At 47.9% G+C, this 25836-nt stretch overlaps 1 protein-coding gene across 3 annotated transcripts in view; it reads right to left on the bottom strand.

Moving 5' to 3' along the window:
- Positions 1 to 202: 202 nt before the first annotated feature.
- The window catches only part of LOC119455428 (nephrin-like), a 286932-nt gene continuing 261298 nt past the window's right edge, over positions 203 to 25836 (bottom strand). Inside the window, exons 11-22 of one of the 3 annotated variants that reach the window (XM_037716834.2) lie at positions 24946 to 25099; positions 24766 to 24824; positions 23810 to 24056; positions 19570 to 19890; positions 17262 to 17543; positions 15678 to 15989; positions 14830 to 15120; positions 13709 to 13876; positions 11726 to 11868; positions 10520 to 10631; positions 5913 to 6046; positions 203 to 2508 (exon numbers count right to left, since the gene is read on the bottom strand). In XM_037716834.2, the coding sequence (XP_037572762.2) occupies positions 2182 to 2508; positions 5913 to 6046; positions 10520 to 10631; positions 11726 to 11868; positions 13709 to 13876; positions 14830 to 15120; positions 15678 to 15989; positions 17262 to 17543; positions 19570 to 19890; positions 23810 to 24056; positions 24766 to 24824; positions 24946 to 25099 (2550 nt within the window). In that variant the 3' untranslated portion in view covers positions 203 to 2181. The remainder of the gene's footprint in view (positions 2509 to 5912; positions 6047 to 10519; positions 10632 to 11725; positions 11869 to 13708; positions 13877 to 14829; positions 15121 to 15677; positions 15990 to 17261; positions 17544 to 19569; positions 19891 to 23809; positions 24057 to 24765; positions 24825 to 24945; positions 25100 to 25836) is intronic. The other 2 variants (XM_049668763.1, XM_049668762.1) reach the window with 2 other exon arrangements.

Genomic DNA, 25836 nt, shown 5'->3' with positions numbered 1-25836 from the left:
GCATTAGCCAGCCTAAAGAGTATGTATTGAATTGAATGTAGAATGGCTGATGTACAATGGCTGATGGACTGTTTCATAAGTTGTTGCAGTATCTGCATGAAATGGGCTGCCATGGTTACATGTCATTTTATTGCCGCGTTATGCCAAGCTGAAATAATACTCTCGTAGTTCTGGCATTGCTTCAAAGAAAATACACACCATCTAAGGACAAACCATTTATTCATGTGTATTGCTGTACATTTTTTGAAGCGAGTCAGCGGACAGGGTGAAAGCGGACTGGTGGCGCTTGCCTTCGCTGACCAAAAACTCGTCGCCATTTTTGCGCCCTTTAAACACAACAAAACACATACGGAAAAGTATGCTCGTAGATTCATGACAGCTCGCTTGTGCGAAAAGGAATCGCAAGCATGTTGGCATGTTGGTCCTTTGGTGATAGTCAGCAAGACTAGGCTTTACAATGTCTGCCACGCTGGTCGCACAGAGCTGCATGATGTCAGAACAATGAATTCGAGTAGGGGCAGAACTAGGCCAACAGTGACGCAAATTCATCTAGGACTGCATCGAAAAGAAAAGTTCGTGAACTAAAAACATCGAAGAATCCGTGAGTTCAGCAGCCCTAGCAAATTAACTGGCACAAAATTTCAGTTTCCCTGTGACCACGTGAGTACCTTTAGGAATTTCAGAAAGCTGAAAGTGCCCTAATTTCGCGATAACGGTACCTACCTTTCTTAGCGCTGTACTTGGTATTCGTAAGAAAGTTTCAGTCTGGCGTGAGAGCAACAGCAGTTTCTTTGGCCATTGGCTGTGACTAGACGTGATGAGAAAATGTGGTTACTTTACTTTGTGGCTATGAGGTGAATAGAGTGACAGCTCCATGGCATGCTTGCACTTAGTTATGTACACAATTCACACCATCACATGTTTTCAAGACGTAAAGTAAACGTGTGCACGCAACGAAAAAAAATTAAATATGGGAAAGCAGAGACAATGAAAGTTTTCATAGAGAACAAGTGAAACTTAACGATGTCATTCTTTCATGGGACGCATTCGCATCTCAAATTGTACAATACCAAAACGCATCACACAATTGCGTCAAAGTCATAATTGCTATAAATAAACACCGAGCTTCATGCTAACTCTCGCCCGAAGACGGAAAAAAACGACAAAAAAAAACGTTTAGTTCTAGAGCGCACTGACAGCATCACACTCAGTGTCCGGTAGTCGATCGAAGACGAGCACACAAACATAATGTAGATGTGAACGGGGCGGCTTTCAAATTAAGCGAGTTCCGCACTGAAATTTACTAGATTGCAATAAGGCACGATGGAAAGCCGTCTATAGTTCGTCTGTACAAAGCTACTCTGCTGGTGACGGACTCGTAGACGATGCTTTCCCAGATGCACGACTTGAGCACAACAGAGAGTTGTCGCCAGTGCGACGGCAGAGTCCCCGGATGTCCAAAGAAAACATCCACAGGCACGTGAACTCATACACGCACACGTCATCAATGACGCCGCAAAAAAAAATCAAAAGCAAGAGCGAAACACGTGTGAATACAGCAAGTAACGCGCAACACTTTCTTTCACATTCACGTGGACTCGTCAACAAGCTCTGTAGCATCCCTGAAGACAGCGCACCACTCGGGGGTTGACTGAAACCCGACTATAGCGAGAAATGACTTTGGCAAAGAAGGTCTCTTGCGCTGCCGATGGCGACATTCACGCAATCGCTCTTGAAACTAGGCCTGTCGCAAGCCAGCGGCGTATGGCGTGGAGTGAGCCGACGTGATGTCATCGTCGACGGCGCGACGCACTACCATCTTGTCTCTGCAGTCCGGCTGCTGAGCGGCAAGCGCTGGTAACCAAGTGGTTCACGGAGTTCATTGAATACACAGCCTACTCGGTGTTGTTGTCGTGACTCGACGGAGTTTTCACTTCCGTTATCTTGCACATCCCACACGCAACGTGGCTTTTCCTCGGGCACACCGTAACCGTGGCCTGATTGCCGCGCTTGCGTGTATAGCAGCGGCGCGGATGTCGGACAAAAGACGAGATTCACGTGGTGGAACACAGCCGCCGGTCTACGTACGTCGGCGACTCGGTTAAGTGTGTGCGAGGCTAGCGTCATCGGTGGCCACGCTAGACGGCGGTGGATCGTCAGACAAGATGGCCGTCCATCTCGTCATGCGCCGGGGCGCCGTCCATGAGCGGCGGTCCAGTAGCTGTGCATGGAGGCCAGCACGGGCGAGACTGGCACGTTTCCCGACGGGCTGAACGTGGTCAGGATGGTCTGGCCCGCCGCGGCGGCCACGTCGCCTCCCGCATGGTGGTGGTGGACGGAAGGCCCTCCGGGGCCGGAACCCTGGGCGCCGCCCGGAACTGGGTAGGGAACGTATCGCTGTTGGTCCGCCTTGATGTTGTAGATTGCGTCCACGCCGCTTGCCGAGGTGCGGCCGGGCGGAGGGGGAGGCTGGCTTGCCCCGACGCCCGGTACCTTTCCGTAGCCAACCTGCGACGAGAAGGACAGAAACTTGTGTAGTAACAGCACTCGTCTGACTCGTCAAGCGCTTCGACATGCATTTCTTTAGGAAAATCTTATTTATTTAAGCAACATATTGGTTTGGGCTGGTTTGTAACTACCGGTAACAGATTAACAACACAAGGTAAATACAAGGATGAACAAAGCGACAAGACGCTAGGAGAATTGTCTGTTTGGGTCGACGGAGAAACGGCGGAAACAGACCAGGCATTCCCATCGTATAACTTTGCACTTTTTGCGATTCCGACATGCTGGTCAGAAGTGGGTGTATTGACAGGCACACGAGCACGATAGCACGCGCATGCGCAATGCCATGTATCAACACTAGGCACTTGCTTCGTCAGAGAACGCACGACTGCAGTTAGGCACGCGCTTGCACATCTCGCGATATTAAAGCGAATAAATTCCTTCAGCTCTTTCAGACGTCTTGAGGGTAGGTCAGTGTTAGGTACATCGGTGGTCGGTCGACGGTGGTCGTGCGCGGAGAGACAAACGTTCGTTAGATCTCTCTTGTTCTTTCTCTCGCTCGCTCTCCCGCTCTCGCTCACTCTCTCACTCACTGGCTTTCTTGCTCACTAGTTCCTTCGCTCGTGCGTTCGTTCGTTCGGGTTATTAGCTACATTGAATATCATCATGGATGGTTTATAAAAAAATGTTTGTCCTCATCGTACACGTACATGAACTCACAGACAAAGACAAAAAGCCTTGAAAGTTGGCTTGACTAAGCTCTGGGCCCTGTAAAGTATGAGGCGGTAATGTCTGTCGCAGCCAGTTAATGCGTTGTTTGGTTTATAGTAGGGAGCACTTTATGCGTTCGAGAAAGGCGAGGCACTGCACCACAGATGAGACTAGGCCATTTTGCCTGGTGATAATGTACTTTCATAGCGAGACATATGAAAAATCAACAAAGTATTACCTCAGTTTGCTAGAGTTGGGTTTCTAAAAACGGATGGTAGATACATAGATGTCAGAAAAGTAAATCTGCCAAAAAAAAAAGAAAGAAAAAGACAGAAACACCGCGGCGATAGCCCCGTGGTTCTGGTGTGGCTCTGCTGAGCTAGAGGTCGCCGATTTGATTCCGGCCATAGTGGCCGCATTCCGATGGTGGCGCAATTCAAAAATGCTCGTTTTCCGTGCACGCGGTGCACGTTAAACAACTCCCGGCAGTCAAAATTATTCTCGAGCCTCCCATTACGGCGTGCCTCATGATCAGACCATGGTTTTGGCACGTCATACCCCAAAATTGTGTAAGAGTGGAATTGAAGATGAATATGCAGAAGACAAAAATAATGTTCAATAGCCTCGCAAGAGAACAAGAAGTCAGGATTGCCAGTCAGGCTCTAGAGCCTGTAAAAGAGTACGTTTATCTAGGTCAATTACTCACAGGGGATCCTGATCATGAGAAGGAAATTTACAGAACAATAAAATTGGGTTGGAGTGCACACGGCAGGCATTGCCAAATCCTGACTGGGAGCTTGCCACTGTCGTTGAAAAGAAAAGTGTACAATCATTGCATTCTACAGGTGCTAACATATGGGGAAGAAACTTGGAGGTTAAACAAACTTGGAGGTTACAACAAAGAGCGATGGAACGAAACATGTTAGGCCTAACGCTGAGAGACAGGAATAGAGCGGTGTGGATCAGAGAACAAATGGGGATAGCCGATATTCTAATTGAGATTAAGAGGAAAAAATGGAGCTGGGCAGGTCATGTAATGCGTAGGATGGATAACCGGTGGACCATTCGAGTTGCAGAAGGGATACCAAGAGCAGGGAAGCGCAGTCGAGGACGGCAGAAAACTAGGTGGGAGTGATGAAATTAGGAAATTTGCGAGCGCAAGTTGGAATCAGATAGCGCAAGACAGGGGTAATTGGAGATCTCAGGGAGAGGCTTTCGTCCTGCAGTGGACACAAATATAGGCAAAGGATGATGATGATGATGATGATGACCCCAAAATTATGTTTGTATGTTACAGAGCCATAAGGTTAGCAGCCCCACGAATGTTCCTATTAAAAGCATTCGTGAGTGCCCCGTAGCAGACTATATGCACCCTTATAAGTTTACCACACTGCTACACGATAGAAGGATTTGTCAATACCAGAATCACACGCGACGCACCGTGAGCTGTGCAGATGGTGCTTTCGGTAATTAAAATTTGCGTAAACAACTTGGAAGTGCTGCCGAACGTAGTGTGCACGACGCGTGTGAAGCTGTGACGAGGTAATTTGGGTCGTGTGAGGACGAGTCTGGGTTCGTCGACCCTTCCGACGAGCTGTTGTGGCAGAGGTTCTTGCAGTTTCATCGTGTAAAGCATACACTTGTTGCATGTCTTTTCTTTTCCTTTTCTCTTCAAATACCGGTTCGCATTTCGCTATGACAAATTTTAGCGCTAAGCCTTTTCTGCGGTTCCATTATCACAACAAATCTTTTAAAGCCAAGCTTTTTTTTTTCCACTTTCTACTACTTTGCGTGGACGGCTGCCTGGCCGAATAAACTGCGCCCATCGCGAAGACAGAATAATCAAAGAAATGCAGATCCCCGAGATTATGTAATCAAAGGTGCCGTCTCGGTTGGCCCACCCTGATACCAGTGCATATGTTTCCTCGCAAAAGCTTAGCGTGGTTTATAACGCGGTTTGATCACTGAGGCAACACAGCGCAACAGTTTTCAGGCCATAGCGCCCCCCCCCCCCCCCAACTCCCCTAACTAACATAGCTAATCAATAAGTGTCCCCAGCAGCAGGTCTACCGGTAAGCTACCGTTGGGCATTGATAATCACCCTCTGACGGTTTGTCTGAATTTTTACGCTGTGCAAAATTTAGCTGGAGTTGGCCTTTAAGCGTGCTGACACTTCCTTTCCCATCGTCCTTCGCCTTCGAACTTCAGTGTCACACAAAGAGGCATAAAAAGAGTTCTGCAGTGGAGACGATGCTCCGAACGTGAAGCTGGACCAGCGCGATGGGCACGAAAAACAGTGCACCAAAGAACGCTGGTTCTTCCCACTTTAGGTTCTCGTCGCTATACTGCTCGAAGTGGTTTCTTGTGTTGCTGGTTTAGGATGAAGCCTGAACGTCCCGGCTAATTTTATGGAACATTCTGATACTAGCACTCAGCCAAAAGGTGACACTTCCGCCGGCACAACCATTTTTTTTAATTAGCCTCGTATTTACTTTAACGCAGGAAAAGCACTTCCGCTGTCGGCGCACTCCAGCCGGCACGACTTCATTTCGTGGGTAAAGTGTGCACAAGCTCCGCCCCCCCCAACGACTCAAGGAGATGACTGTCACCTCTGCTGATAAGAAGCTGCAGGGGGGCTGCCACTCTAGAAAATTTTGCTCTCAGCCTCCTCGGCATCGCACGACACGCGTACGCACCTTGTCTCCCAGTTTCTGGTTGTAGGCGTTCCGCCGCAACGCGTCGCTGTAGAACTCGTCTTCTCCTTCGTAGTGGACTCGCCTGTTGGGCAACATCCGCCGATCGATGCTGCCGTTGCCGGCCGCCGGAACTGCTGCGGGGGAGAGGAGGAAGAACAACAGTGAGCACAATCTTCGAGCCCTGGTCGCGCTACGCGAGAGACGTCTGCGACACGAGCTCCTCCCGGGAAATGGAGGGTGCGCGCAGACACGTGGACAAATAGGCTGGCGCAACCCTGCACTGTGTGCGGTTAATGTGCATCAACTCTCCGGGATGCTTGCCGTACCGCGCACGAGAACACGTATTGCCCTGTTCCTTTTTTATCTCTCTCTCTCTATTATGGCGCCAAAAATGGTCAGGCACTGAGCGGCTTTGGAGAAAGATAGACGAAAAGAAGGGAGAGGTTAGCCATACTAGAAAATTACGTTTGCTAACCTACCCTGCGCAAGGGAGAAGAAAAATTAGAAAGACACGAAGACAGAGAGAGAAAGAGAGAGGTCACGTGCACACGATCGCAATTAGCAAAAATGCTAAAGCCGTTTGCGCGGGTTTTTTCGCCTTGGGAATTGAAATAATGCATTGGATTCCCGGTTCTGGGACAGCTTACGTGGTCACAATTCCAAAATGCTTCGTTCTGACAATGTTCGGTCTTCACGGCGCGCTAACGCAGCCGCGAGCAACCGTTTCTGTACACTCAGTTGAGGACAGTGACTTAAAGGGATTCAAGGCCATCCGTCCAAACGAACAGATCTTAAAGAAATATGTCGCTCTACATTATGTGAGATTTTTTTTAACTTCTTAATGGAGGACTTAGTTACATTCTCATCTGCCAACTATTACTCTTGCACGCCTTTGAGAGATCACAGGCGTTCAGGGAACGAGAGCCATTTCTGACCTCCGGATTTCTGTTAACGCCCACCGAAACTGTAGCTTAAGTTTGTTTCCACATTGTACTCCACCGTTAGAACCTGGCCACCTGGACTGGAGATTGTACTCAGGATTCGAGGATTTTTTCACGTCTATAGCGTTTCACTTCAAAGCATTGCGCTCCAGCTTCTACGATGGACATTCACCAAGTGTTGTGGCTCTTCCAAGTAACGAGGGCTGCTGGAGAAAGGATACTTGGAGCTCCCATGCTATAAGTGGATCATACAGGCAGTTACGGGTGTCGGCTTATTGACTAGAAGATCCGCTAAGCTACTACTACAATTTCTGCCTGACGAGGGCATCCACGCGTTCATTTAACGAGACAACTATCCCGCCGGGAATCCATCAAACAAAAGAAAAAAGGAAAGAAACTCGTAGGGGAAGCGCACACACCAATCAGAACTACTGCTCAGTGAGCGGTTTCAGATGCGTGGCACAACTAGTAAATAGTGCTTTAATCCAACAATCTGCTCATAACGCATCGGTTAGCTGTGAAGCTAGCTCCGTGTGCCGAGCAGAACCTGTCCCTTGAAAGCCAACAAACAAAAGGAAAGGAATCGCAATCAGCAGGATGCCCGGATTATCGGCCATTGCTATATTTGTATTGCAGGTGGATGCAAAGGGAATTTTTTTTCTTACTTTCTTTCAAGTTCAAAGATATTAGTGCGTGTACCTAGAGGCGTGCCCCTGGGAGTTGGTGTTAGAGCCAAATTAGTCTTCATGTCCTGTACTACAAAGTATCAGCGAGAAATGAAAACAAAGCAACGAGCGCCGAAATGCAAGCGCCAGAATCTAGTCTTTCCCGTCTTTCCTTTTCTTTTTTTTTCTTTTTTTTTCTTGCCCCATACACTTGGTTTCCAATTCTCATTTTGGATTCTTTCCTTCTCGAACGATCTTCTCGTTAGGCTCTTTCCCAGTGGGGCGCTTAATCACCGGGGAAAAAAAAAGAAAGAGAAGCGTGCTGAGGAGGGCTAGAAATATGCAGATTAAGGCGCATTATGCATCCATGGTGAGAAACCGAGGAGGCGATCTCGCAAGAAGAACGAGAACCGTTTATGTCCTCTACCTCGTAACTCCCTTCATGGTCTTTCTTATTTTCTGCATTTTTTTTCTTTTTTTTTCAGCCACCGGTCAGCGCGAAATCGCGGTGAGGATCGCTGACACTCCTCGTTACAGCCACATTTCATCGCGTAAATGGCGCAGATAAATGAGCGAAAGAAAAATAAAACCGGAGGTGAAAAAAAAAATAATCACGCTAGGCGAAGGTGGTTACCGAACGAGGAAATGCGGAAACCTTATGAGTAAAGGGAGCGTGAAATGTTCCATGCCGCTTAAGAGGGTACAAAGTGGTGTACAAAGGAGGCAGCAGCATTAGCTTGGGAGGAAAGACAGAGATGTTCCTCGCCTTCAATTTGCATTTGGTCTCTTTCTTTACTTCTTTTTTGTGTGTGTGTGTGTCTTTTTTGCCACGTTGGACGTCTGAGAAACGGGGAGCGATGGTCTAATTTGTGGGTAGAAATGTGTGCACGCAGCAATGAAGAACGTGGTGCGGCATTGCGGCGGAGGAAAGGTGTACCGTAACGCACCAGTCATGCGGTACGGTTTCTGTATAGCGTAAACGTTATTCTCCATTCTTCTTACGCTGTTAAAATTCTGCCAGAGACAAAAAAGCACATGTGAGGTTCATATAGTTGACCAGTCGGAGAACTACGCTTTAGTTAAACTACAACAAATGCTTCTAAAAAAACTCTTCTCTTGCAAACATCAAATTTACCTGAAATCGCCTTCAATGTGGCCACTACACTATGCTTATTTCGCAGATTGATTGATTGATTGATTGATTTTGTAGTCTCAAAGAAACACTGAGACTATGACAAACACCGTGATGGGCGGCTCTTGATTCATTTTGACAGCCTCGGTTTCGTTGACGTGCAGCTATACCTAGGTACACGGGCGTTCTTGCATTCCGACCTCATAGGAATACAGCCACCGCCCATAGGAAACGAACCCGCGACATGATTTAAGCAGCAAATTGACGCATCCAATGAGCCACCACCCCAGCTGGTTTTATCGCGCGTAATTCAAGGACAATGTTATCATAAAAATGTCACAGTTTTGCCCTAAGGGCGAAGCAATTAATGCGATAGCAACACAGCAATGTCATACGAAGTAAGGTGAGCGGCTTTGGTAGCAATATGAATTGTAGTAAACATGATCTGATTAAGTAAGCAGGTGTGCTGCGGCGTAAGTAGACCGACATGAAGAGAGACTCGATGACCACGAGAAGGCGCGTGTGAAACGGTGGTGTTGAGAAGCGCTTCCCGTGGGCAGCGCGTGCGAAGGGACACACCTGTAGCGCTGCACTGCCGATCCGGGCAGCATTACATGTGTAGCGTGCGTTGGAAAATGTGGCGACTATTACTAACTGAATGAACAAGCGTGGTGTGAGCGCGCACAAACAAAATAAATAGATCACACTGAATGACTGCAGACAACGACTGTCAAAACGCTGGCAGCAAGCCCATACGCTGCAGCGGGCGAAGGTACGTGCGGTCTATCGCTTCAACAGAAACTGAGCGGCGAATGCACAGTGCATAAAGGTCAGAGCCGTGTGGAGATAAGAGACGGTGCGGGCGAGAGGCGAGCGCGGTTGTTGGCAGAGTAGAAGTGCGCCCCCCCCCCCCCCCCCCCCGCTCCCTCCGGCGCTGGCTTCCCGCTTCCTTGCTTGCGCGTGGGAGATTGAGTGCGTTCGCTCTCCGTGATAGCGCGTGTCCCCGCACGCTTCCGCTCGGGCATACGGCGCGCGGCGAAGATTTTATCTATACGGAACCTCACAGGCGACGGCGACGCCGACGGCAGGAATCCGGTTGAAGTGTCCATATAATTGCTATCACAAAATAAATCAATTTCTAGTTGGTAGTGCCTCTAGTTGGTATCGACGCCTTCGCGAATGCCACAAGAAATGACTGAACTGTAGCGCACCGTTACCTCCCGCAAGTTTTGGAACATAACAGCAGCAGGAAAACTTACAGCACAGTTCTGGGTCACTTGCTTCTGTAAGTATCGGAAATGCTAAGATGGTGACACGAAAACGAAATGTAAGATACCTTTAAAGAAGTCGCAGAGATCAATATCCTATAAATGTGTTATGAAGAGCCGCACACGTAGTCTTGTGAATACAACTTAAGCCGTTTTAAGTACAGTAGCAATATGTTTTGCCGACCTTTTATGAAAAGAGCCCCGTCGAACGCATTTTCATTGTTAGGCTCAGGACAGTCGAGAGTGTCCGTCTGAATATCTGGGAACTCGGAAAAGCGGAGGGTGTAGAAGAGTTACATTACGCGGCTTGAGACGTCACCAGTCACGCAAGCACTTGCTTTAAAAGTTTTGACACCGACTACAGATGCAGTCGCTATTACCACGACCTTCCGCTGCTTTTTTTTTCTGTCTTCGAAAATAGGTTCACACCTCCAAATCAAGATGAGTCATGCGAGGCATAACACTTCAGCACGGGAGAGAGAGAGAGAGAACACATTTCATTATAATGCAGATCTAGTCCGAAGCTTTTGATTTGAGATAGGCATTGATAGCATACCACGCCTACCTCGTGTAGTGAGCAAAAGCCTGGAATGCAGCTTACCTTCGTCGCCATAGCGGTTGTATGGGGCGTAGTGCAGCGACCCGTCGGGAACGTAGGTGTCGCTTGCCTGATCGATCAAGTACGTGGCCGCGGCGGGTTTGCTCGATTCCTCCTGGATCAGGACAAAATGAAAAGAACACAGGCATTTGCTAATCACTCAAGTAGATGGCTGACACGCCACACCGCTAAATCCTACGACGAGAACGTTCCTACACCTGTCACCCCATTAGGCTGCCGCCTTCCTGCGGGCAAATATAGCCTCGCCTACTACAGCTGCCTGGTGTAGGAACATTGGCTACTGATTGCATTCAACGGCGAGTAGGTCACTATGCTGAAGGCGATGGCTTGAGTGCGGCTCAATGAATGCGATACTGAGAATGAGCTTGCGAATATTGTGAGCTAATACTTAACCGTCCGCAACAGAGGACACATCGAAGCACACGCGAATATGGCACAATGTGTAAAGCAACTCGTCGTATAGGAAATATGATCCTTCACCGTCGTTCTGTGATTTTGCACATGTCAGATAGCTGGTAATTGGTCTTCTGGCAACCACAGCTTCACCCCATAGCTCGTTAGCCGTCACCTCAATTGCGCCTCCTCACCACGACGCTGCAGGACCATTCGGCGGCAGTAATGTTTTGCCGGCCATCATTTCGCTGTCAGCATTTTTCCCGACAGCATAGCAATCATTCTATCGCCTACCACCACCATCGACCGGGCGCGCACTCACGTGCGAGATTGCACTAAGAAGTGTAATACCCATGATAATGTTCTGCGCATGTGCGGCAAAGCAATCACACCTGGTTGGCGGACGCTTGTCATGTTACATACGGTACAGATCAAGTGACGCACAAATTAAACGGTGCCTCGTGGCAATGCTTGCAAACACTTTTTCTTGTTTAATATTGTGCACTGCCTCGACGAGCCCTCTTTTGACCTTGGCTCATGTTAACAAAGGTTCTTTCGGTGGAATTGTTCGCAAAAAAAACCTGATGCAAGTTAACGTCACGTTGGGTATATTATCGCCGAAGGAGACCTGTCATGGCACAAACACAACATGCCATACTTGCTCTTCAGGCCTTTAAGTACTGCTATTGGCATACATTGCGGTGTCGGTGGCGTAGTGAAGCTTGTTGTGAAATCAGCCTATCCCCACGTGACCATGCATGCTGTATCTGCGCTATAGACGAACCCGCTTCTCACCGAGTATTCAGCGCTGTGCTCATTGGAGTAAGCCTCGCTCTTCTCGGACGTGGAACTGACCGTCTCGCCGTTCATGGTCTCGTTGTAGCTGCTCGGCGCGTACATCTCGATCGTGGCCGTCTTGCTCGACTGGTCGCTCTCTTCTTGACAGCATCGGACAGAGAAAAACATAGGAGGGGAAAAGAGAGATAGAAACACATAGTCAAGCAGAGCGTAATAAACGTGGAAGAAATGACTTATTCCTGAAACTGGAGGTCACAAGCAGCGCTTACTTTGACCACATATCATTATCACCGTCATCATCATCATCATCATCATCGTCATTGTCGTCGTCGTCGTCATCGTCGTCATTGTTGTCGTTGTTGTTAGCATAAACTGGTCTCAGAGAGAATAAGAGAGACAGTAGATACCGCCGTTGGGAGATCGGCAGAAAGCCTGCCTGCTTTAAGAGCAGGATTATTTATAGAAAATGGTAAGTATGCGAGCAATGAGACATCGGCGATATATCTCAAAAATATACATAAGCACAATTAAAAATTATGATGAGGAGGATGATGACCATCATCATTATGAATAATGCGCTTCGGTAGTCAGAAAGCTGCTACAGGAAACTGTTATTGGTGTTCTAATAGCTGATGGCTGGCTTAGTTTATTATTGACATAGTGAAACATGCTAACAAGTGTAAAATGAACAGGACAAAAAGGAAGAAACAAGAACTACCTGTCCTGTTTACTGTCTTTTTTGTTTGACACTGTTAACATGTCTCAGAATATCATTTGAGTGCGTGATGAATACGTGATAGAGGAAAGAAACCCGTAAACGTGAAATAATGACAACACTATTTCGGACCATTAGACAATGTTCTCCTGTCTAGAAATACGAGTAATTAGTTATGCGTAAGATATTTTTGATGACTCTAACGCATTCAGATTGCTAAGGAATGAGCAATGCCTTAAGCAGCGCGTGCGTATGGCATAGAAACCCAGTGACGCAGCATATTCTACCTGGCGATTGCACAGAAATGAGCCACCAGAGGTGGGTGACAAGATTCCCCCCCCCCCTCCAAAAAAAAAAAACGGAGTTGTCAGGCAACACGACAGTCGGTCGCACAAACACTGAGCATCGGAGAACTTTCCAAAGTGTAACGTGGCCAACGGGGCTCAACGCTCGTCAACCTCCTTGCCTTTTCTTTCTCAGCTCTCCTCTTCCTCTCTCTCTATCTCTTTTTCTTCCTCAGCTTCGTAATTTTCCGCGAGAAAACCATCTACTTCGAAAAATGCTGTTGCATTGATCTCCGAAAGTAAGCAATGTATGCCGTTCAGAATCGAACAGAATGTCGTAGTCGCCGACAAGCTGTCTCGCCCAAGGTTTTCATACTGAAGATGGTACAACGAAACACGCACATAACAATAGCGGCGAGATTCTGGCGGCAGCTGTACCCTTTTTCTTCTTTTTTGTTCGGGGGGTAACAAAAACAGAGCCATTCGTGCCGAAGAATTCGCCGAACATTGCAGAAGGAATGTTCCTCAAATGTATTGTTCTATACGCAAAAGGCGTGACCTTGGGGCTGGGGGAAACGGGCCCGTTATGTGCCTACGGCATCGCCTTTTCATTTCGCTTTTTGATTCCAGTTCCCTTCCAAAAAAAGAAAAAGAAAGCGAGATGTGAAGGGTGCGAATGGCAGTTCGACTTAGTCTTCGTGGAGCTTTACGAACCACGAAATGACTATCCAGAAGAACAGTCGATTGGTGCGGAAACGAAAGGAAAGCAGCGAAGGAACATTGAATGAGGCTTCGACTTTTTTTTTATGTCCCAGAGTACACGAAAACAAATAACCGCGCATAAAAAAACGGAACTGGGTCATCTTGGCGGTAAATAAAGGAGCAATCATTGTAGGGAGGAGAGTGACTGAAGATGAAGAAATAGAAAGCAAAGAAGACACACGGGCGAATAAGAAAGTGAATCGGAAAGGACGTGCCTACCTTCTTCCAGACGCTTCTTCCTCCTTTTGCGAACGAAGCAAATGACCAGGATGATGTTGAGAAACAGCAGCGAGGTCCCCACAACGGAGACGCTGGTGATGATTATCTTGGGAATGTCGATCTTTGCCGGCGGCGGGATTTCTTGTGTCAGCGCAGGTGGAGCGTCATCTGAAAAAGCGAACGTAAGAGATTACTTGCGCATTCGTAACTTGTCATCAAGCCAATAAAATAGGCGACAGTGTTACCGGATTTAGGTTACGCGGTGATTAAAGAGACGGGCAGCCGAAACTTGGTTACCGGTTATTGTGTAGCCAGACCATTTATGAATTCATTCTAGGTGTCATTAAATACAGGGCCCCAACAAAGAGAATGCTGCCTTCAGCTGCGGAGAAAATTATCCATAATAATTTTTTCTGCTGGTTGTTGATAAAATATAACGTTTCGTTAACCTATTGTTACCGTCTATTCTCGAAGTAAAGCTTCAATTACGATTACGCCGGTGAACTCAATAGCAGCGCGCCTGGGGCGGAAGAAAACCGTCCAAACAGGCATTTCGTGAGAAACGGAGCTCGTTCCTGAAACTCTGGCTTAATAATCAAATATACAAACTCAAACTCAAAGGTACTATTGTTACATACAATAAGTAACGTTAGGTAACCATGTCTATTAGCGTTTCTATAACTCCCATAACAAATCATTTGATATTACAGCTTAACCTACTTATGATGTAGAATTTAAGCGAGTATATATATTTTTGTCATCCCTGAGAGCTGCGCCAGCACGAAGAGCGATCAGAAGCGTCTTCATGTATCGAACATGTGGCGGCTCGCCGCGGTGTATTAGTGGCTGTCGCATTTTGTTCCCGAGCACGATGTCGTGCGTTCGATTCCCGGTCTCGACGGCAGCATTGCGATGGGGGCGAAATGCAAGAACACAACGCTCGTATACTTAGATTTCTGTGCACGTTTAAAGAAACCCAGGAGGTCTTAATCAATCCGGAACCTTTCACAACGGCGTTCCTCGCAGGCCCCCGTGCAGTTTTGGGACATCAGGCCCGACAGTCTCATCATTTCGTTGACAAGCGCCGATCACGAAAGACAGGAACAAAGCAGAAAGCTCACCCGTGGTCTTTCCCTTGACGATGTCCTTGAGGTACTCCCCTTCTCCGTAGTCGTTGAAGGACATGATGCCGAGCGTGTACTCGGTGTCCGGCCGGAGAGCACCCACTGTGTAGCTGGTAGCGTTGGACAGCAGCACGTCCTGGTAGTGGTAGCCTTCGCTCGACGCCGCCTGCCGGTACCGGATGCGGAAGGACTGCGGTAGGCCGCCGTCGAAGCCCGGCCGCCACACCAGCGTCAAGCTGTTGTAAGTGGCGTTGGTCACCTTCAGCTGCAGTGGCGGGTCAGGGGCACCTGGCGGAGAGACAAGAACGACATCAGGCAACCCCAAAACAAGGTTTCCACGCGTGAAGGCAAGTTCACGTGCCCCTACTGCAGATCTAGCAGCGTCTCCTAGTACAGGAAACCATGTAATCACACAGATTGTTACTGAATCACCTAAGGACCACACAACGTGCGCTAAAACTAACAATCATAGGTGTTATTTTAACAGCCAGAAAGATGGTAATATGGATTACCGAGCATAGTTTGCGTATCTGATATTTAAGTTGTTATTAAGAAATATAATTGGAGTCGTACAGGTGATGCAGTGCGTAAGGTAGATAACCAGCGGTCTGTCAGAGTAACAAAATAGGTCCCGTGGGAAAGAAAACACGATTCAGTCGCTTGATGAGATTATAAATTTCGAAGGTATGGAAATTTTACGGGGACTGCAGACATAGGAATTTCGTCGACCCTGTCCGGGTTAACTCAAGGCTTACGAAAGAGTACATCGATACGGAGGTGCTTTCGTCCAGCGGTGGGCAAGGAATGGGATCATGATGGCGCATGACTATGCAAAAGCCACTCACTGAGCGTGTCCAGGTGAACCTTGGCGCTGTCGAAGCCCAGCTCGTTTCGGGCCACGCACTCGTAGGGACCGTAGTCGGAGGACCGGATGAGCTTCACGTGAAGCGTGCTCTCGAAGGTGATTAGGTCCACCTGACGCACGGACACGTCGTACTTGTCCGGTTGCGGGGACGAAGCGGTGATGACGACGCCCTCGCGAGACCACGAGAACGTGGCGTTTGGCGCTGCCTGCGCCCGGCACACCAGCTCGGCCGTGCCGCCTTCTCGCCCAGCTGCCTTCAGCTGCGGAGGACTCTGGTCGATCTCGGGCCGGACTGCGAAGAAAGCGGCGGTCATAGAGGTTGTCAGTCAACAGCGCACGTGTACTTCCTGTTCTATTGTGAAATAATGAATGGACGGCAGCGCTCTTGAAGCGACGTTGGGGCTGGTGCAATCAGGTTCGTTAATTTTACGTTTATTCTCAGCTCATTATCGGATTTCCTTAAAACTCGTGGTTCGTATTCTCGAACGACCCAGCATGACGGAAACCTATTACCCTAAAATTTAATGCACTTACAGGATGTGTAACCTGCCTGAAAATGCAGATTACCACCAACACCCCAGCCGTATGTTACTATTCTCCACCGCAAAATCGTTAACCCTTTCTATATCATCCTTAAAGCTAAAGTCTTCGGCTTGGGGAAACTACATCCTTAATTACCTTCAGATGGATACAACAGCGACGTGTTAACAAAATTTGCTCTATAGTTTCTGCACTGTTTCCGTACGCTACGTGTGTATTGTCGTCATCCGCAAATTTTCTTCTATACCATCGCGTTCTGTGACATTTCGATATAGCTTCGAAGAGCAGTGCAGTTCCCTTCCAATTATCGTAAATCTCAGATCTTTTGATTTAAATATTTGGCGTTTGATATACTTCGATCGCGCTTTCGTAGTGCCTCCTCGTGGCGTTAGCTAGCGAGGAACGCATGCGAACTGCGTCGTAGATAGAACGAGTTACAGTACCGCATACTTCATTAAAGACGAAATGTGTTTTACGAAAACAAAAATTGCGCTTCTCACGGGAATGGCAAAAGCGAATTCTCATTCTCGTCCAAGTAGCGCGCTCGGCTGGGCTGAATTACACTGAAGATCAATGCGCAAACTCACCGCGCATGGTTGCCGCCCTTTGCGGTCGTCAACGATGAACCGGCTAGATAGTTCTCTGCGTGGATACCGCGCCTATATGGTAGCAGTGCTGTGACACTCGGCTGCTTCGAAACTTGAATGAATGCTTTCATTCAAGTTTCGTCCCACTCCAAAACGTTCGTCGTCAACGCATTATTTTCCAGCCAGTCGGTCTCAATACTTCTCCCATAAAGCTTCCATTCGCGATAGGCATAATGGGTTGGTACGTTGTTAAAATTGTTTTTTAGATGTCAATCAATACGAAGGAGCAATTCGAAGCGCGAAAAGTTGAGTTGGCGTGTCCACGAAAACTGAAATTGCATCAAAGCAAGAGCTTGAAGTGATTAAAGGAAAAGGGAGAGAGGGGGGGGTAGAGGGAAGGGGGAGGGGGAGAGGAGAAAGACACCAAAGGAGCTTACATTTGACGATGAGGCTGGCGGTCTTGACAGCCTCTTCGCCGATGCCGTTGTGGGCGACGCAGTCAAACGGGCCCGAATCTTCGCGCGACACGTTGTACACGGTGAAGATGGATCGCATGTCGTCCTTGATCATCTGACGCGTGCGGCTCATGTCGAAGCCCGGCCGGCGCCAGGACACGGTGTCGTCGTTGAACGGCTTCGCGTCCACGTCGCACTCGAGCTGGGCGTTGGAGCCAGCGTCGATGATCACGGTCTCGGTGACAGCCTTGATCACTGCGCCGTCTGCAGGATCATAAAAAGACAACGCCCGAGGGTCGAATAAAGGAAGCGAGCAAGCAACTCACTCGATCCTGAACGGTCTCAAAAATGTGACGCAAGAGGGCGTAAATATTATTTCGTGTAAACTTATTTTGGTATGAAGCACTGTTCACGCAGCTTGCTTTTGAAGACAGGGCGAACACTGTATAACATTCAGAAGTAAAACACTACACTTTACAACTGACACACTGTCTTGCGGAATGAACGATGAGCGTGTGGAATTGAAATGCTTACCTTTTGTAAAGATCAATTTTGCTCAAGTTATCAGTTCACTGCCGGAACAATTGAATGTTTTAGAGACGCCGTCAACATTTTTTTTCTTTTTTTGGCAGCATCTCTAAAATAATATGAAAGAAACTAGGTAAATAACTAAATAAATAAATCACGTATGGAAACGCACTCAATGACCACGCTTACAAACTTCGCCACGAGAAAAACAATACTTCAACAAATAAAAGTTGTGCAGTGCCGATTGCTTTTCTAGCTTCGCGTTTCGTTTCTTTCTTTCTTTTTTTTTTCTCTGAAATGTTTTTTTATGAAAAAAATGCTATTTTGTCTTCAACGTTCGTGTTTTGTTGCGAGACACCAAATTAAACTGTAGACTTGTTTATGATGGTACACTATTCGCTTATTATTACACAACGCGTGCTCATAATTAGTGTTAGTGCGTATTTCGTAGTAAGGCGCTCCCTCATGCCTTCGAGTGCGTTTGTGAACTTCATACTGCTTCTGTGTCGGTATACTTGTCCACTCAATAAATATTTATTGTCTTCTCGCGACTACGGAGTCACCGGAGACAACTAGATATTACCGCTATCCCTTTCAAAGTAATGTGTTCAAAAATGTGTCTCGCATCAGAAACAGACATGAGTTTCAACTACTTCAGTATGGACTAAGTCAATAGGTATTAAAAATAAGAGTAATTAGAATAAATTCGCTGTGAATTCGCAATTTATATCTCTTCAGTGTACCACCACCTTAAGTGTTGTAAAGTGTTATCCTATGTAATGTTGCCCCGTACAACTCGGTGTGGCAAGCGTATTATACGGCAATGAGGTAAGCACAGTTGCAGCTCTGTTCAAGCTCCGAAATTAAATACTTCTTTCGCTAGAATTTGATTATCAAGTAGAAAAGTAAAAAGCGAAAGACCTTGCGAATTTGGGAAGTCTGGTGCCGCCCTTGCAGTAGATTCCCCTTTTTTTTTTTTTTTGAGGCTATGTAATAAAGCCTCGCTAATTGGACGACCAACAAATAGCTACACCTCGTTTCTCAACCAGGCAATGTCTCGCTGCTCGCGAACCGGTCAGATACTGATTGCGTCCGAAACTTGGAATGCGACCCACTTTAGTCAGGGTGACAGAATTGAAAGACGGCTCAACCACTTCATCAAGAAAAAATGAAGCTGAATTACACTGTGTTCAGTGCGTAACCCCAAGAAGAATGGAAAGGTGAGCTAGTTTTATTATGTATTATCTGCTAAACCTCTCTGATGTTTGCACTAGTCGGCGTGCCATCGCAACTAGGGATATGTTAGCGCAAAATACTTCCAAGCAACTTGTCTGTTCGTCTTTGTCTGTATTCCCGCTACCATAGCCCTAAACATAAAACTGACAGGACACAACAAAAATTATAAATTTGGGATATTATGCGTTTTCTAAGCTTCACGCTCTTCCCGTTGGACGAGCACGTTTTGTGATCACTATTGCATATATTTGTTTGTATTAATAAAATGACCGTCTAGCATCTACGCTTGTGTTCACGGCTTCTCTCTGTCTCTTGTAGTTGTCGTCGTCGTCGACGTTGTTGTTGTTGTTGTTGTTGTTGTTGTTGTTGTTGTTGTTGTTGTATCCCTGTTTTACTGTGTTCCCGTCTACGAGTTGCGCGACAGGAAGACAGAATCAAGAGCTCAGAAGGACATCGAGCGCCGTAGTAGCGGCTGACCCGCTACTGCGAGTCTCTCCAGGCCTGTGACGTGACGAGGGCGACTCACACTGGACGTTGATGAGGATGGACGCCTTGGTCGATCCTTCGCTGTTGGTGGCTTCGCACTCGTAGACGCCACCATCACTGCGCTCCACGCCGGTCAGGTTGAGCAGTGGTCCGCTGGCGAACACGCGCACCGAGGAAGAGGAGGTGGAGCGGCTGGACGACGAGCGCTCGGAGGTGCGAGCCGTGGGCAGCCGGCGGTCGCCTTTCTTCCACGTGTAGCTGACTGGCCTCGGGTTGGCCTGCGCCGTCAGGTTGATGACCAGCGAGCGGCCTTCGACGATGTCGAAGCGCTCCAGCGGCCCGATCGAGAACTCGGGCTTGTCTATGCGTGAGAAGGGCGGGGAGAGAGAGGGAAGCACAAGTACAAATCACTAAGTGAACTACGAACAGCATCGCGCCGAAAAAAGAAAAAATATATATAGAAAAGTTCCCCTAAGGCACGTATCATATCGCCTTGGAACTTCCAAGTTGTAGCTACCTGTAGACGTTTTTCTTTTCTTTCTTTCTTTCTCTCTTTTCTCATTTTTCTTTTTAGAATTAACGAAACCAAGCGCGCAAGAAACTTGAGTACTTGCGATTGCGAAATTAACGCACCGAAATTAACCCACGTTAAGCCAGTACCGTAAGAATAAAGATCCCACAGCACTCTGTGATCGTACATGTATCAATTTTCCTTTTACAGAGAGTATTCGGTACTTGCCGCGATGTATAATTGGTCAAATAGAGAGAAACGACCAAAATACTTTCCTACAGCAATCGAAGAACTGCTAGAGATAGCGTCCGAGAATTCTAACACTAAAACATAAGCAGTGATGCAAAGTGTTATTAAACTCTACAGAGTGAAAGTATTCTGTAAAGCTTCACTTACACTTGAACAATCTGCCGATGAAATACCAAGCAAATGCCTATTGCTACAATAGTAAATGTCAACTTCAGACAAACTAGTTTTGCAGCGGTCGGCTTTAACGTAGGTGTCACATTTCGCAACACCACAATGCGGATCAAATGGCGCAAAGAGACAATACGCAGGTGTTACGGAAACGACTCTCGAACCATAGTTCGCAGTAGGCAGAACACACCGCGGTGCAGAAGTGTGAACACTGCCCTTCTGTAAAGATTGGCCTTGTCGTATGGCCTAATTAGTTTCATGTTTACAGAGCCATTTCACGCACTACGCAGACGCAGGAAACTGCTCGATCTGCCACTTTCGGCGTATCCGTCGCTCTGTTTTCGTACGTACGTCCGCGAGCGAATGCCGCAACTAAAAATAACAAAGCGAGCTACCCAAAACACCGGGCGTCGGCCGTTGTTAACGGCATCCGCCTCCCGCCGAGAACGTGGCGCTCAAATGCAGTGCACTTCCCGCCGCGATAGATAAATCCCTGACACTGACACTGCAACGAGGTTATACAAAGACAAAAAAAAAGAAGCGGGAATGACAGAAGCGGGAACAACCGCGCGCACAAAATGAACACAAGCGATCTCGTCCCAGCATTCCCCGAATGCTGGGCAGAACCAGCTTGGACGTTAGCGCAACGCCGTCCCTGCCGCGGACACTTCCCTAGCGATGGCCCTTTTTAGCGAAGTTTGATAGGATAAGCAGGAAGGCCGGGGAAGCGCCACGGAGGAGAGACTCGCGAGGCTATTTCGAGGTAACGCAGGCGGGGGCGGAGGCTCTCGCTGGCGCGTGGCGGCTGGCTAAGAATCACCATTGCCGCTAGCACCCAGAACCGTACGCGTTCCGCAACCCATCTCAACGTGACGAGCAAAAGGCGAGCGCCGAAACGACGCCGCAACAAACACAGAAGCGTCTACTTTTCATCCCGACTGTTGTTGTTTCGAAGGCAAACGTCGTACGGAAATGCGGAGCCGCTTGTCGCTCGCCAGAGGGCGCATTCGTCTTGACCGCCGAGTGGCGCGCTAAGTGAGGCTAACGCCAGCAGGAAGCGGCGGTGCAGTTACGCCCGACTCTTTCCCTGGGAGCCTCACTCGACGGCTTTTTCCCTCCCGAGCATTTATTTCACTCGCCGTATGCTCCGGCGTTTCGCTTTATCGTCGACAGCCCCCAAAACCCAAACCCGCCGTAATTGCTGCTGTTTGCCGTTTATTTGTTCTCCAGAAAGAGTTTCTTTTTCGCGGGCGCGCGAAGCGGACACGAGATTGGCGAATGCACATCAGCATGCGGGCTGGTTAGGGGGTGCACGCCCGCTTCCTGAACAAACGTGCGCGGGCATTCTTTTCAGCTTTCAAGCCCAGAGCCAGCCCCATTCGCGCGTAATGCATTCTTCCCCTCTGTGCCTTCGAGTACTGTGGCGGAGCTCTGGAGTCTTTTTCAGGAGGAGAACAAACAGCGTGACGGGCGCCTCCGAGGGTCGGCGCAGCCCCTTCACAATATGGGCGTGCATGGGAAGCCGTGAGGGGAAGCCTGGGTTCCGACTTGGAAAGGAGAGACGAAAGCAATGAGGGAGTTTGCGAGCCGGGGAGTCGAGAACAAATCTCGTTGTTCCGGTTCAATGAACGTCGACGCGGTTGGCATTGCCGACACCACTATTTCCTTCCCGTGCTCTGAACGTAATATGTTCGAGCTTCGCTATTTGCTCACGAAGAAGAAAGGCTCTCGGTCTCACCTCGCAATGAAGTAGTGCCGAGTGAAGTCAGACGCGAGCCCAAGCTTTATGGGAAAAGTTGAAAGGACATTTAAATAGAAAGATGCAAAAAGACCACGCGTGTTGGTGCTCTCCTGAAGTCATATTAGTCAATGAAGCTAGGAGGAGGAAAGTCGTTGGGAGGCAGAAGTATCTGCAGATATGTGTTACTTTGTTTACAAACGGTATCGGTTTACCAGTGCAGCTTAAAGCTCAGTAACAGGTTTGATTTGACGGGTCGTAACAAGAAAGAAAACAGTCGCAGTTTCGCCCGAAAGGCGGCGCATCGATTGCGATAGCAAATTAGTAGAGAGAAATACGAAGTTAAGATAGTACTTTTATCAGCCGTATCAACTTGTAAACATTCGCTTGCTAACTAAATTAGCACGCATATTGTCAGCGCGCACAGCAAATATCAACACGTCACACTCGATAACAGCGGACACTCGCTGTCGAAACGCTGGCGTGAGGAAACTCGGCCGCTGCAGCGAGAGAAGTGACCTTCGTGCTGTTGTCTATCGCTTCAACGCAAACTGAGCGCCGAGAACACAGAGCACGCACAAAGCTGCGGGCCGCCGACGTACTTATAGACTCTGCCCCCAACGCAGATCGCTCTCAAGATACGGCCGCGCGACCACGCACAGCCGCCACATACGCAGTTGCAGTCGGAGTAAAATGCCGACCCCCCTCTCTCCCCTCCCCCCAATGCCTCGCAACGTTAGGGGCCTCGCGCGCGGCGAAAGACGACGCATTTACTGCTCCTGCTCTTCCCTTTCGCGCGGACGAGATTAGGCCGCGCTCGTCGGCTCCCCTCGCACGCTTTCACTCACACATACAGCGTAGGGCGTACAGCGACGGTGTTATCGCCCTTTGACTTTTACGGAACCTCACGGCGACGGCAAAGGCATAAATTCGTCTAGAGTGTCCATATAATTGCTATCGCAATAAAATAACAAGGCAGTACGAAGAAGAAGTAGTAGAGCATGTTGCTGGGCGATTTGGCTGAATGACCATCGGAAACGAGGCCACATGAACGGGAACTCAGCCCACGACCTCGCCCTCTGCGGCAGGAACGCCATAGCCACTGACCACCACCAGGGTTGTACAGTAAAGGTAAAAAGGTATCATAGTGACATCGGTGTTAAACGACCTGAGTGCTTCCATCACTACTATTCCGAACAATGCAAGCTTCTAAGCAGGCGTGCAAAACACTATGTCGAACTTTATTGCACCACGTGTACGTTCTTGTTACTTTGAAGCACTCTTTTCTGTAATGCCTTCAGGCCTGTAAGGTAAGTATGTGTAAATAAATAAATAAATAAATAAATAAATAAATAAATAAATAAATAAATAAATAAATAAATAAATAAAAGCAATAAAATATTTTATTAGCGACATATGTGTTGAACTTTACGCCCTTTAGAATATAATTTTTTGGGTTGTTTGGCAAAAGCAGGGCCAGAGTCATTTAATACATGCTTGTAAAGACTCTTAATGGAAATCAATGGCGTAGAGTTGTACAAGATGTGCGTCGAAATAATGTGACTTCTTGACAAGAAGTTTTCATAAACTGGTGTTGTGCACAATCCCACTTACAGGTGACGTCGAGGAAGACCGAGTCGTGGACGCTGAGCTGGAGCGCCTTGTTGGTGGCCTGGCACATGTAGTTGGCCTCGTTGTCGTCGGCGGTGACGTTCACCACCAGTACGCTCTTGGAGGCCTTGCCTCCGAACGGTGCGTCGACGGACGGCTCCTCGGTCGCTCCGGCGAGCTGCAGGCCGTCCTTCCACCAGCTGATCACGGACGCCGGGTTGCTCGAGCCGGTCTCGCACGTCAGCGTCAGCTGGACAGGGGGTGCGCGCCAAGGAAGCGTTTAATGCCTTCAATACTCGAGCAATGATTCTGTGCACTATTGTTTTATCATAGTGGCAACAAATGGATTGACTAGCTTGCCCCACAAAAACTTTTATACGAGTGATCGCACTCGCTTTAGTGACAGGCTCCATGAGGCAGTACATAAATCGTACCTTAATCCATGACAGCCCTCATAAATAAGATTTTTTTTTTCATTCTCTAGTTCAATCTTAATCTCTTTCATAAATTCGTTTGTGTTGCTTATGCTTGCGCTTACATTGCACTCTGAAATTATTCCTCTTTCTCTTGTATGTGCATTTTTTCCCTTGAATACGCTTTATCATTTGTAATCGTGCCAAATATAATTCTTGTATTTCTACATTTGCCCTTTATTGTGTAAAGTTTCATATGTATTGCCTTCAAGAAATGGTCACTTAGACTAAATAAAAAAAAGATACATCCAGCCAACTCACTCTAGAAACACCTTGTTTCGAAGAAATGTAGAGATAGAGTAATCTGTGACAAACAATGTACTTTCATACGGGTAATATTCGGATAAGTTAAACATCAGTTATCTGCGGGAAGCTAGCCCAAGTTCGCAGCGGAACAATCACTTGATGCTTTGGTATTGTACGGCTATACCAAATCGGCGATACACACAACCGTTCACAAAATGAGACTCTAGTTTTGATGCCTACCTTTTGTCCGGACCTCGGCTTCCGGGGCTTTATTTTGATAGTGACAGCTGGGGGCGGGACTGCATGTAACAGTTGACACAGTGTGTTAGCTCCACGGAAACAGTACTTCGTGTGCGTCCACGTAACAGTAGCACTTCCGCAATGACCGAATAGTTTAGTGCATCGAAGTCGATCACTTACAATGAACCGTGAGTTTGATGCTTGTTGTCAGGGCTTTCTTCGTTGCCGGGTTGGACGCCTCGCAACGATACTCTGCTCCGTTGTCCGAGTCTTGCGCAACGATCGCCACTTCCGAGGCTACAGAATTTCCGTTCGCCTTCGAAGTAGAGTTCACCTGGGCAACAGAATTTCGAAGCAGAAGTTGAAATAGCTGACTCATTTCGCTCAATTCGTGTCGCACACTCCCTGTCTCTCGTTCGCGTCAGTCGAAAAAAAAAACTGCATTTTGCTGACACTTTGTTGTTCTGTGTTGAGGTTTCATGCACATCAGCTCGTACCAAGTGCGGGCTGATGTGCCGTGCGGTTTGATAACAAAACAACGCTTCAATGTTTTCTTATTTGTTCGTAACCATATAAGCTGTGAGCTAAGTCCGTACGGTTGGGAAAGGGGCGCTAAAAAACAAGGAGACAGAGACCCACAGTGCACAAGAGAGGAGCATAAGACGGACACAAGGCAGCGCCCGTCTTGTGTGCCATGTGTCTCTTTCCCCGTGTTTTTTGGTGCTGCTTTCCCAACCATTCGGCCGTTAACCAACCCATCCGAACCAAAGTTCGGCTAAGTAAGTACACCCTCTGAAATTGGAGACAGAATTGTGCGAACTCAATTGTGCCTTTCGTGATTTCATCGCCACTGACGAGTGCACAGGGGACAAGGCATCAAGGTGGCTCTGAAATTCCTCCTTTTGACACGTGTGAAACAATGAAAGACTGTAATTATCTGATAACGAAACGAAGGTCTTACTGACGCACAATGTCATCCACTAAAAACAGCGCACACGTGAGAACTTAAGTTGAACGCTGCTCGATTATAAATATGAACACCGGGCAACAAACTCAGTGCCGAAAATAAAC

Source organism: Dermacentor silvarum, chromosome 6 (genome assembly GCF_013339745.2).
Source record: "Dermacentor silvarum isolate Dsil-2018 chromosome 6, BIME_Dsil_1.4, whole genome shotgun sequence".
NCBI classification, from domain to species: domain Eukaryota; kingdom Metazoa; phylum Arthropoda; class Arachnida; order Ixodida; family Ixodidae; genus Dermacentor; species Dermacentor silvarum.
The sequence above is the reverse complement of the archived record's forward strand: the minus strand, read 5'-3'. Positions and strand labels throughout refer to the sequence as shown.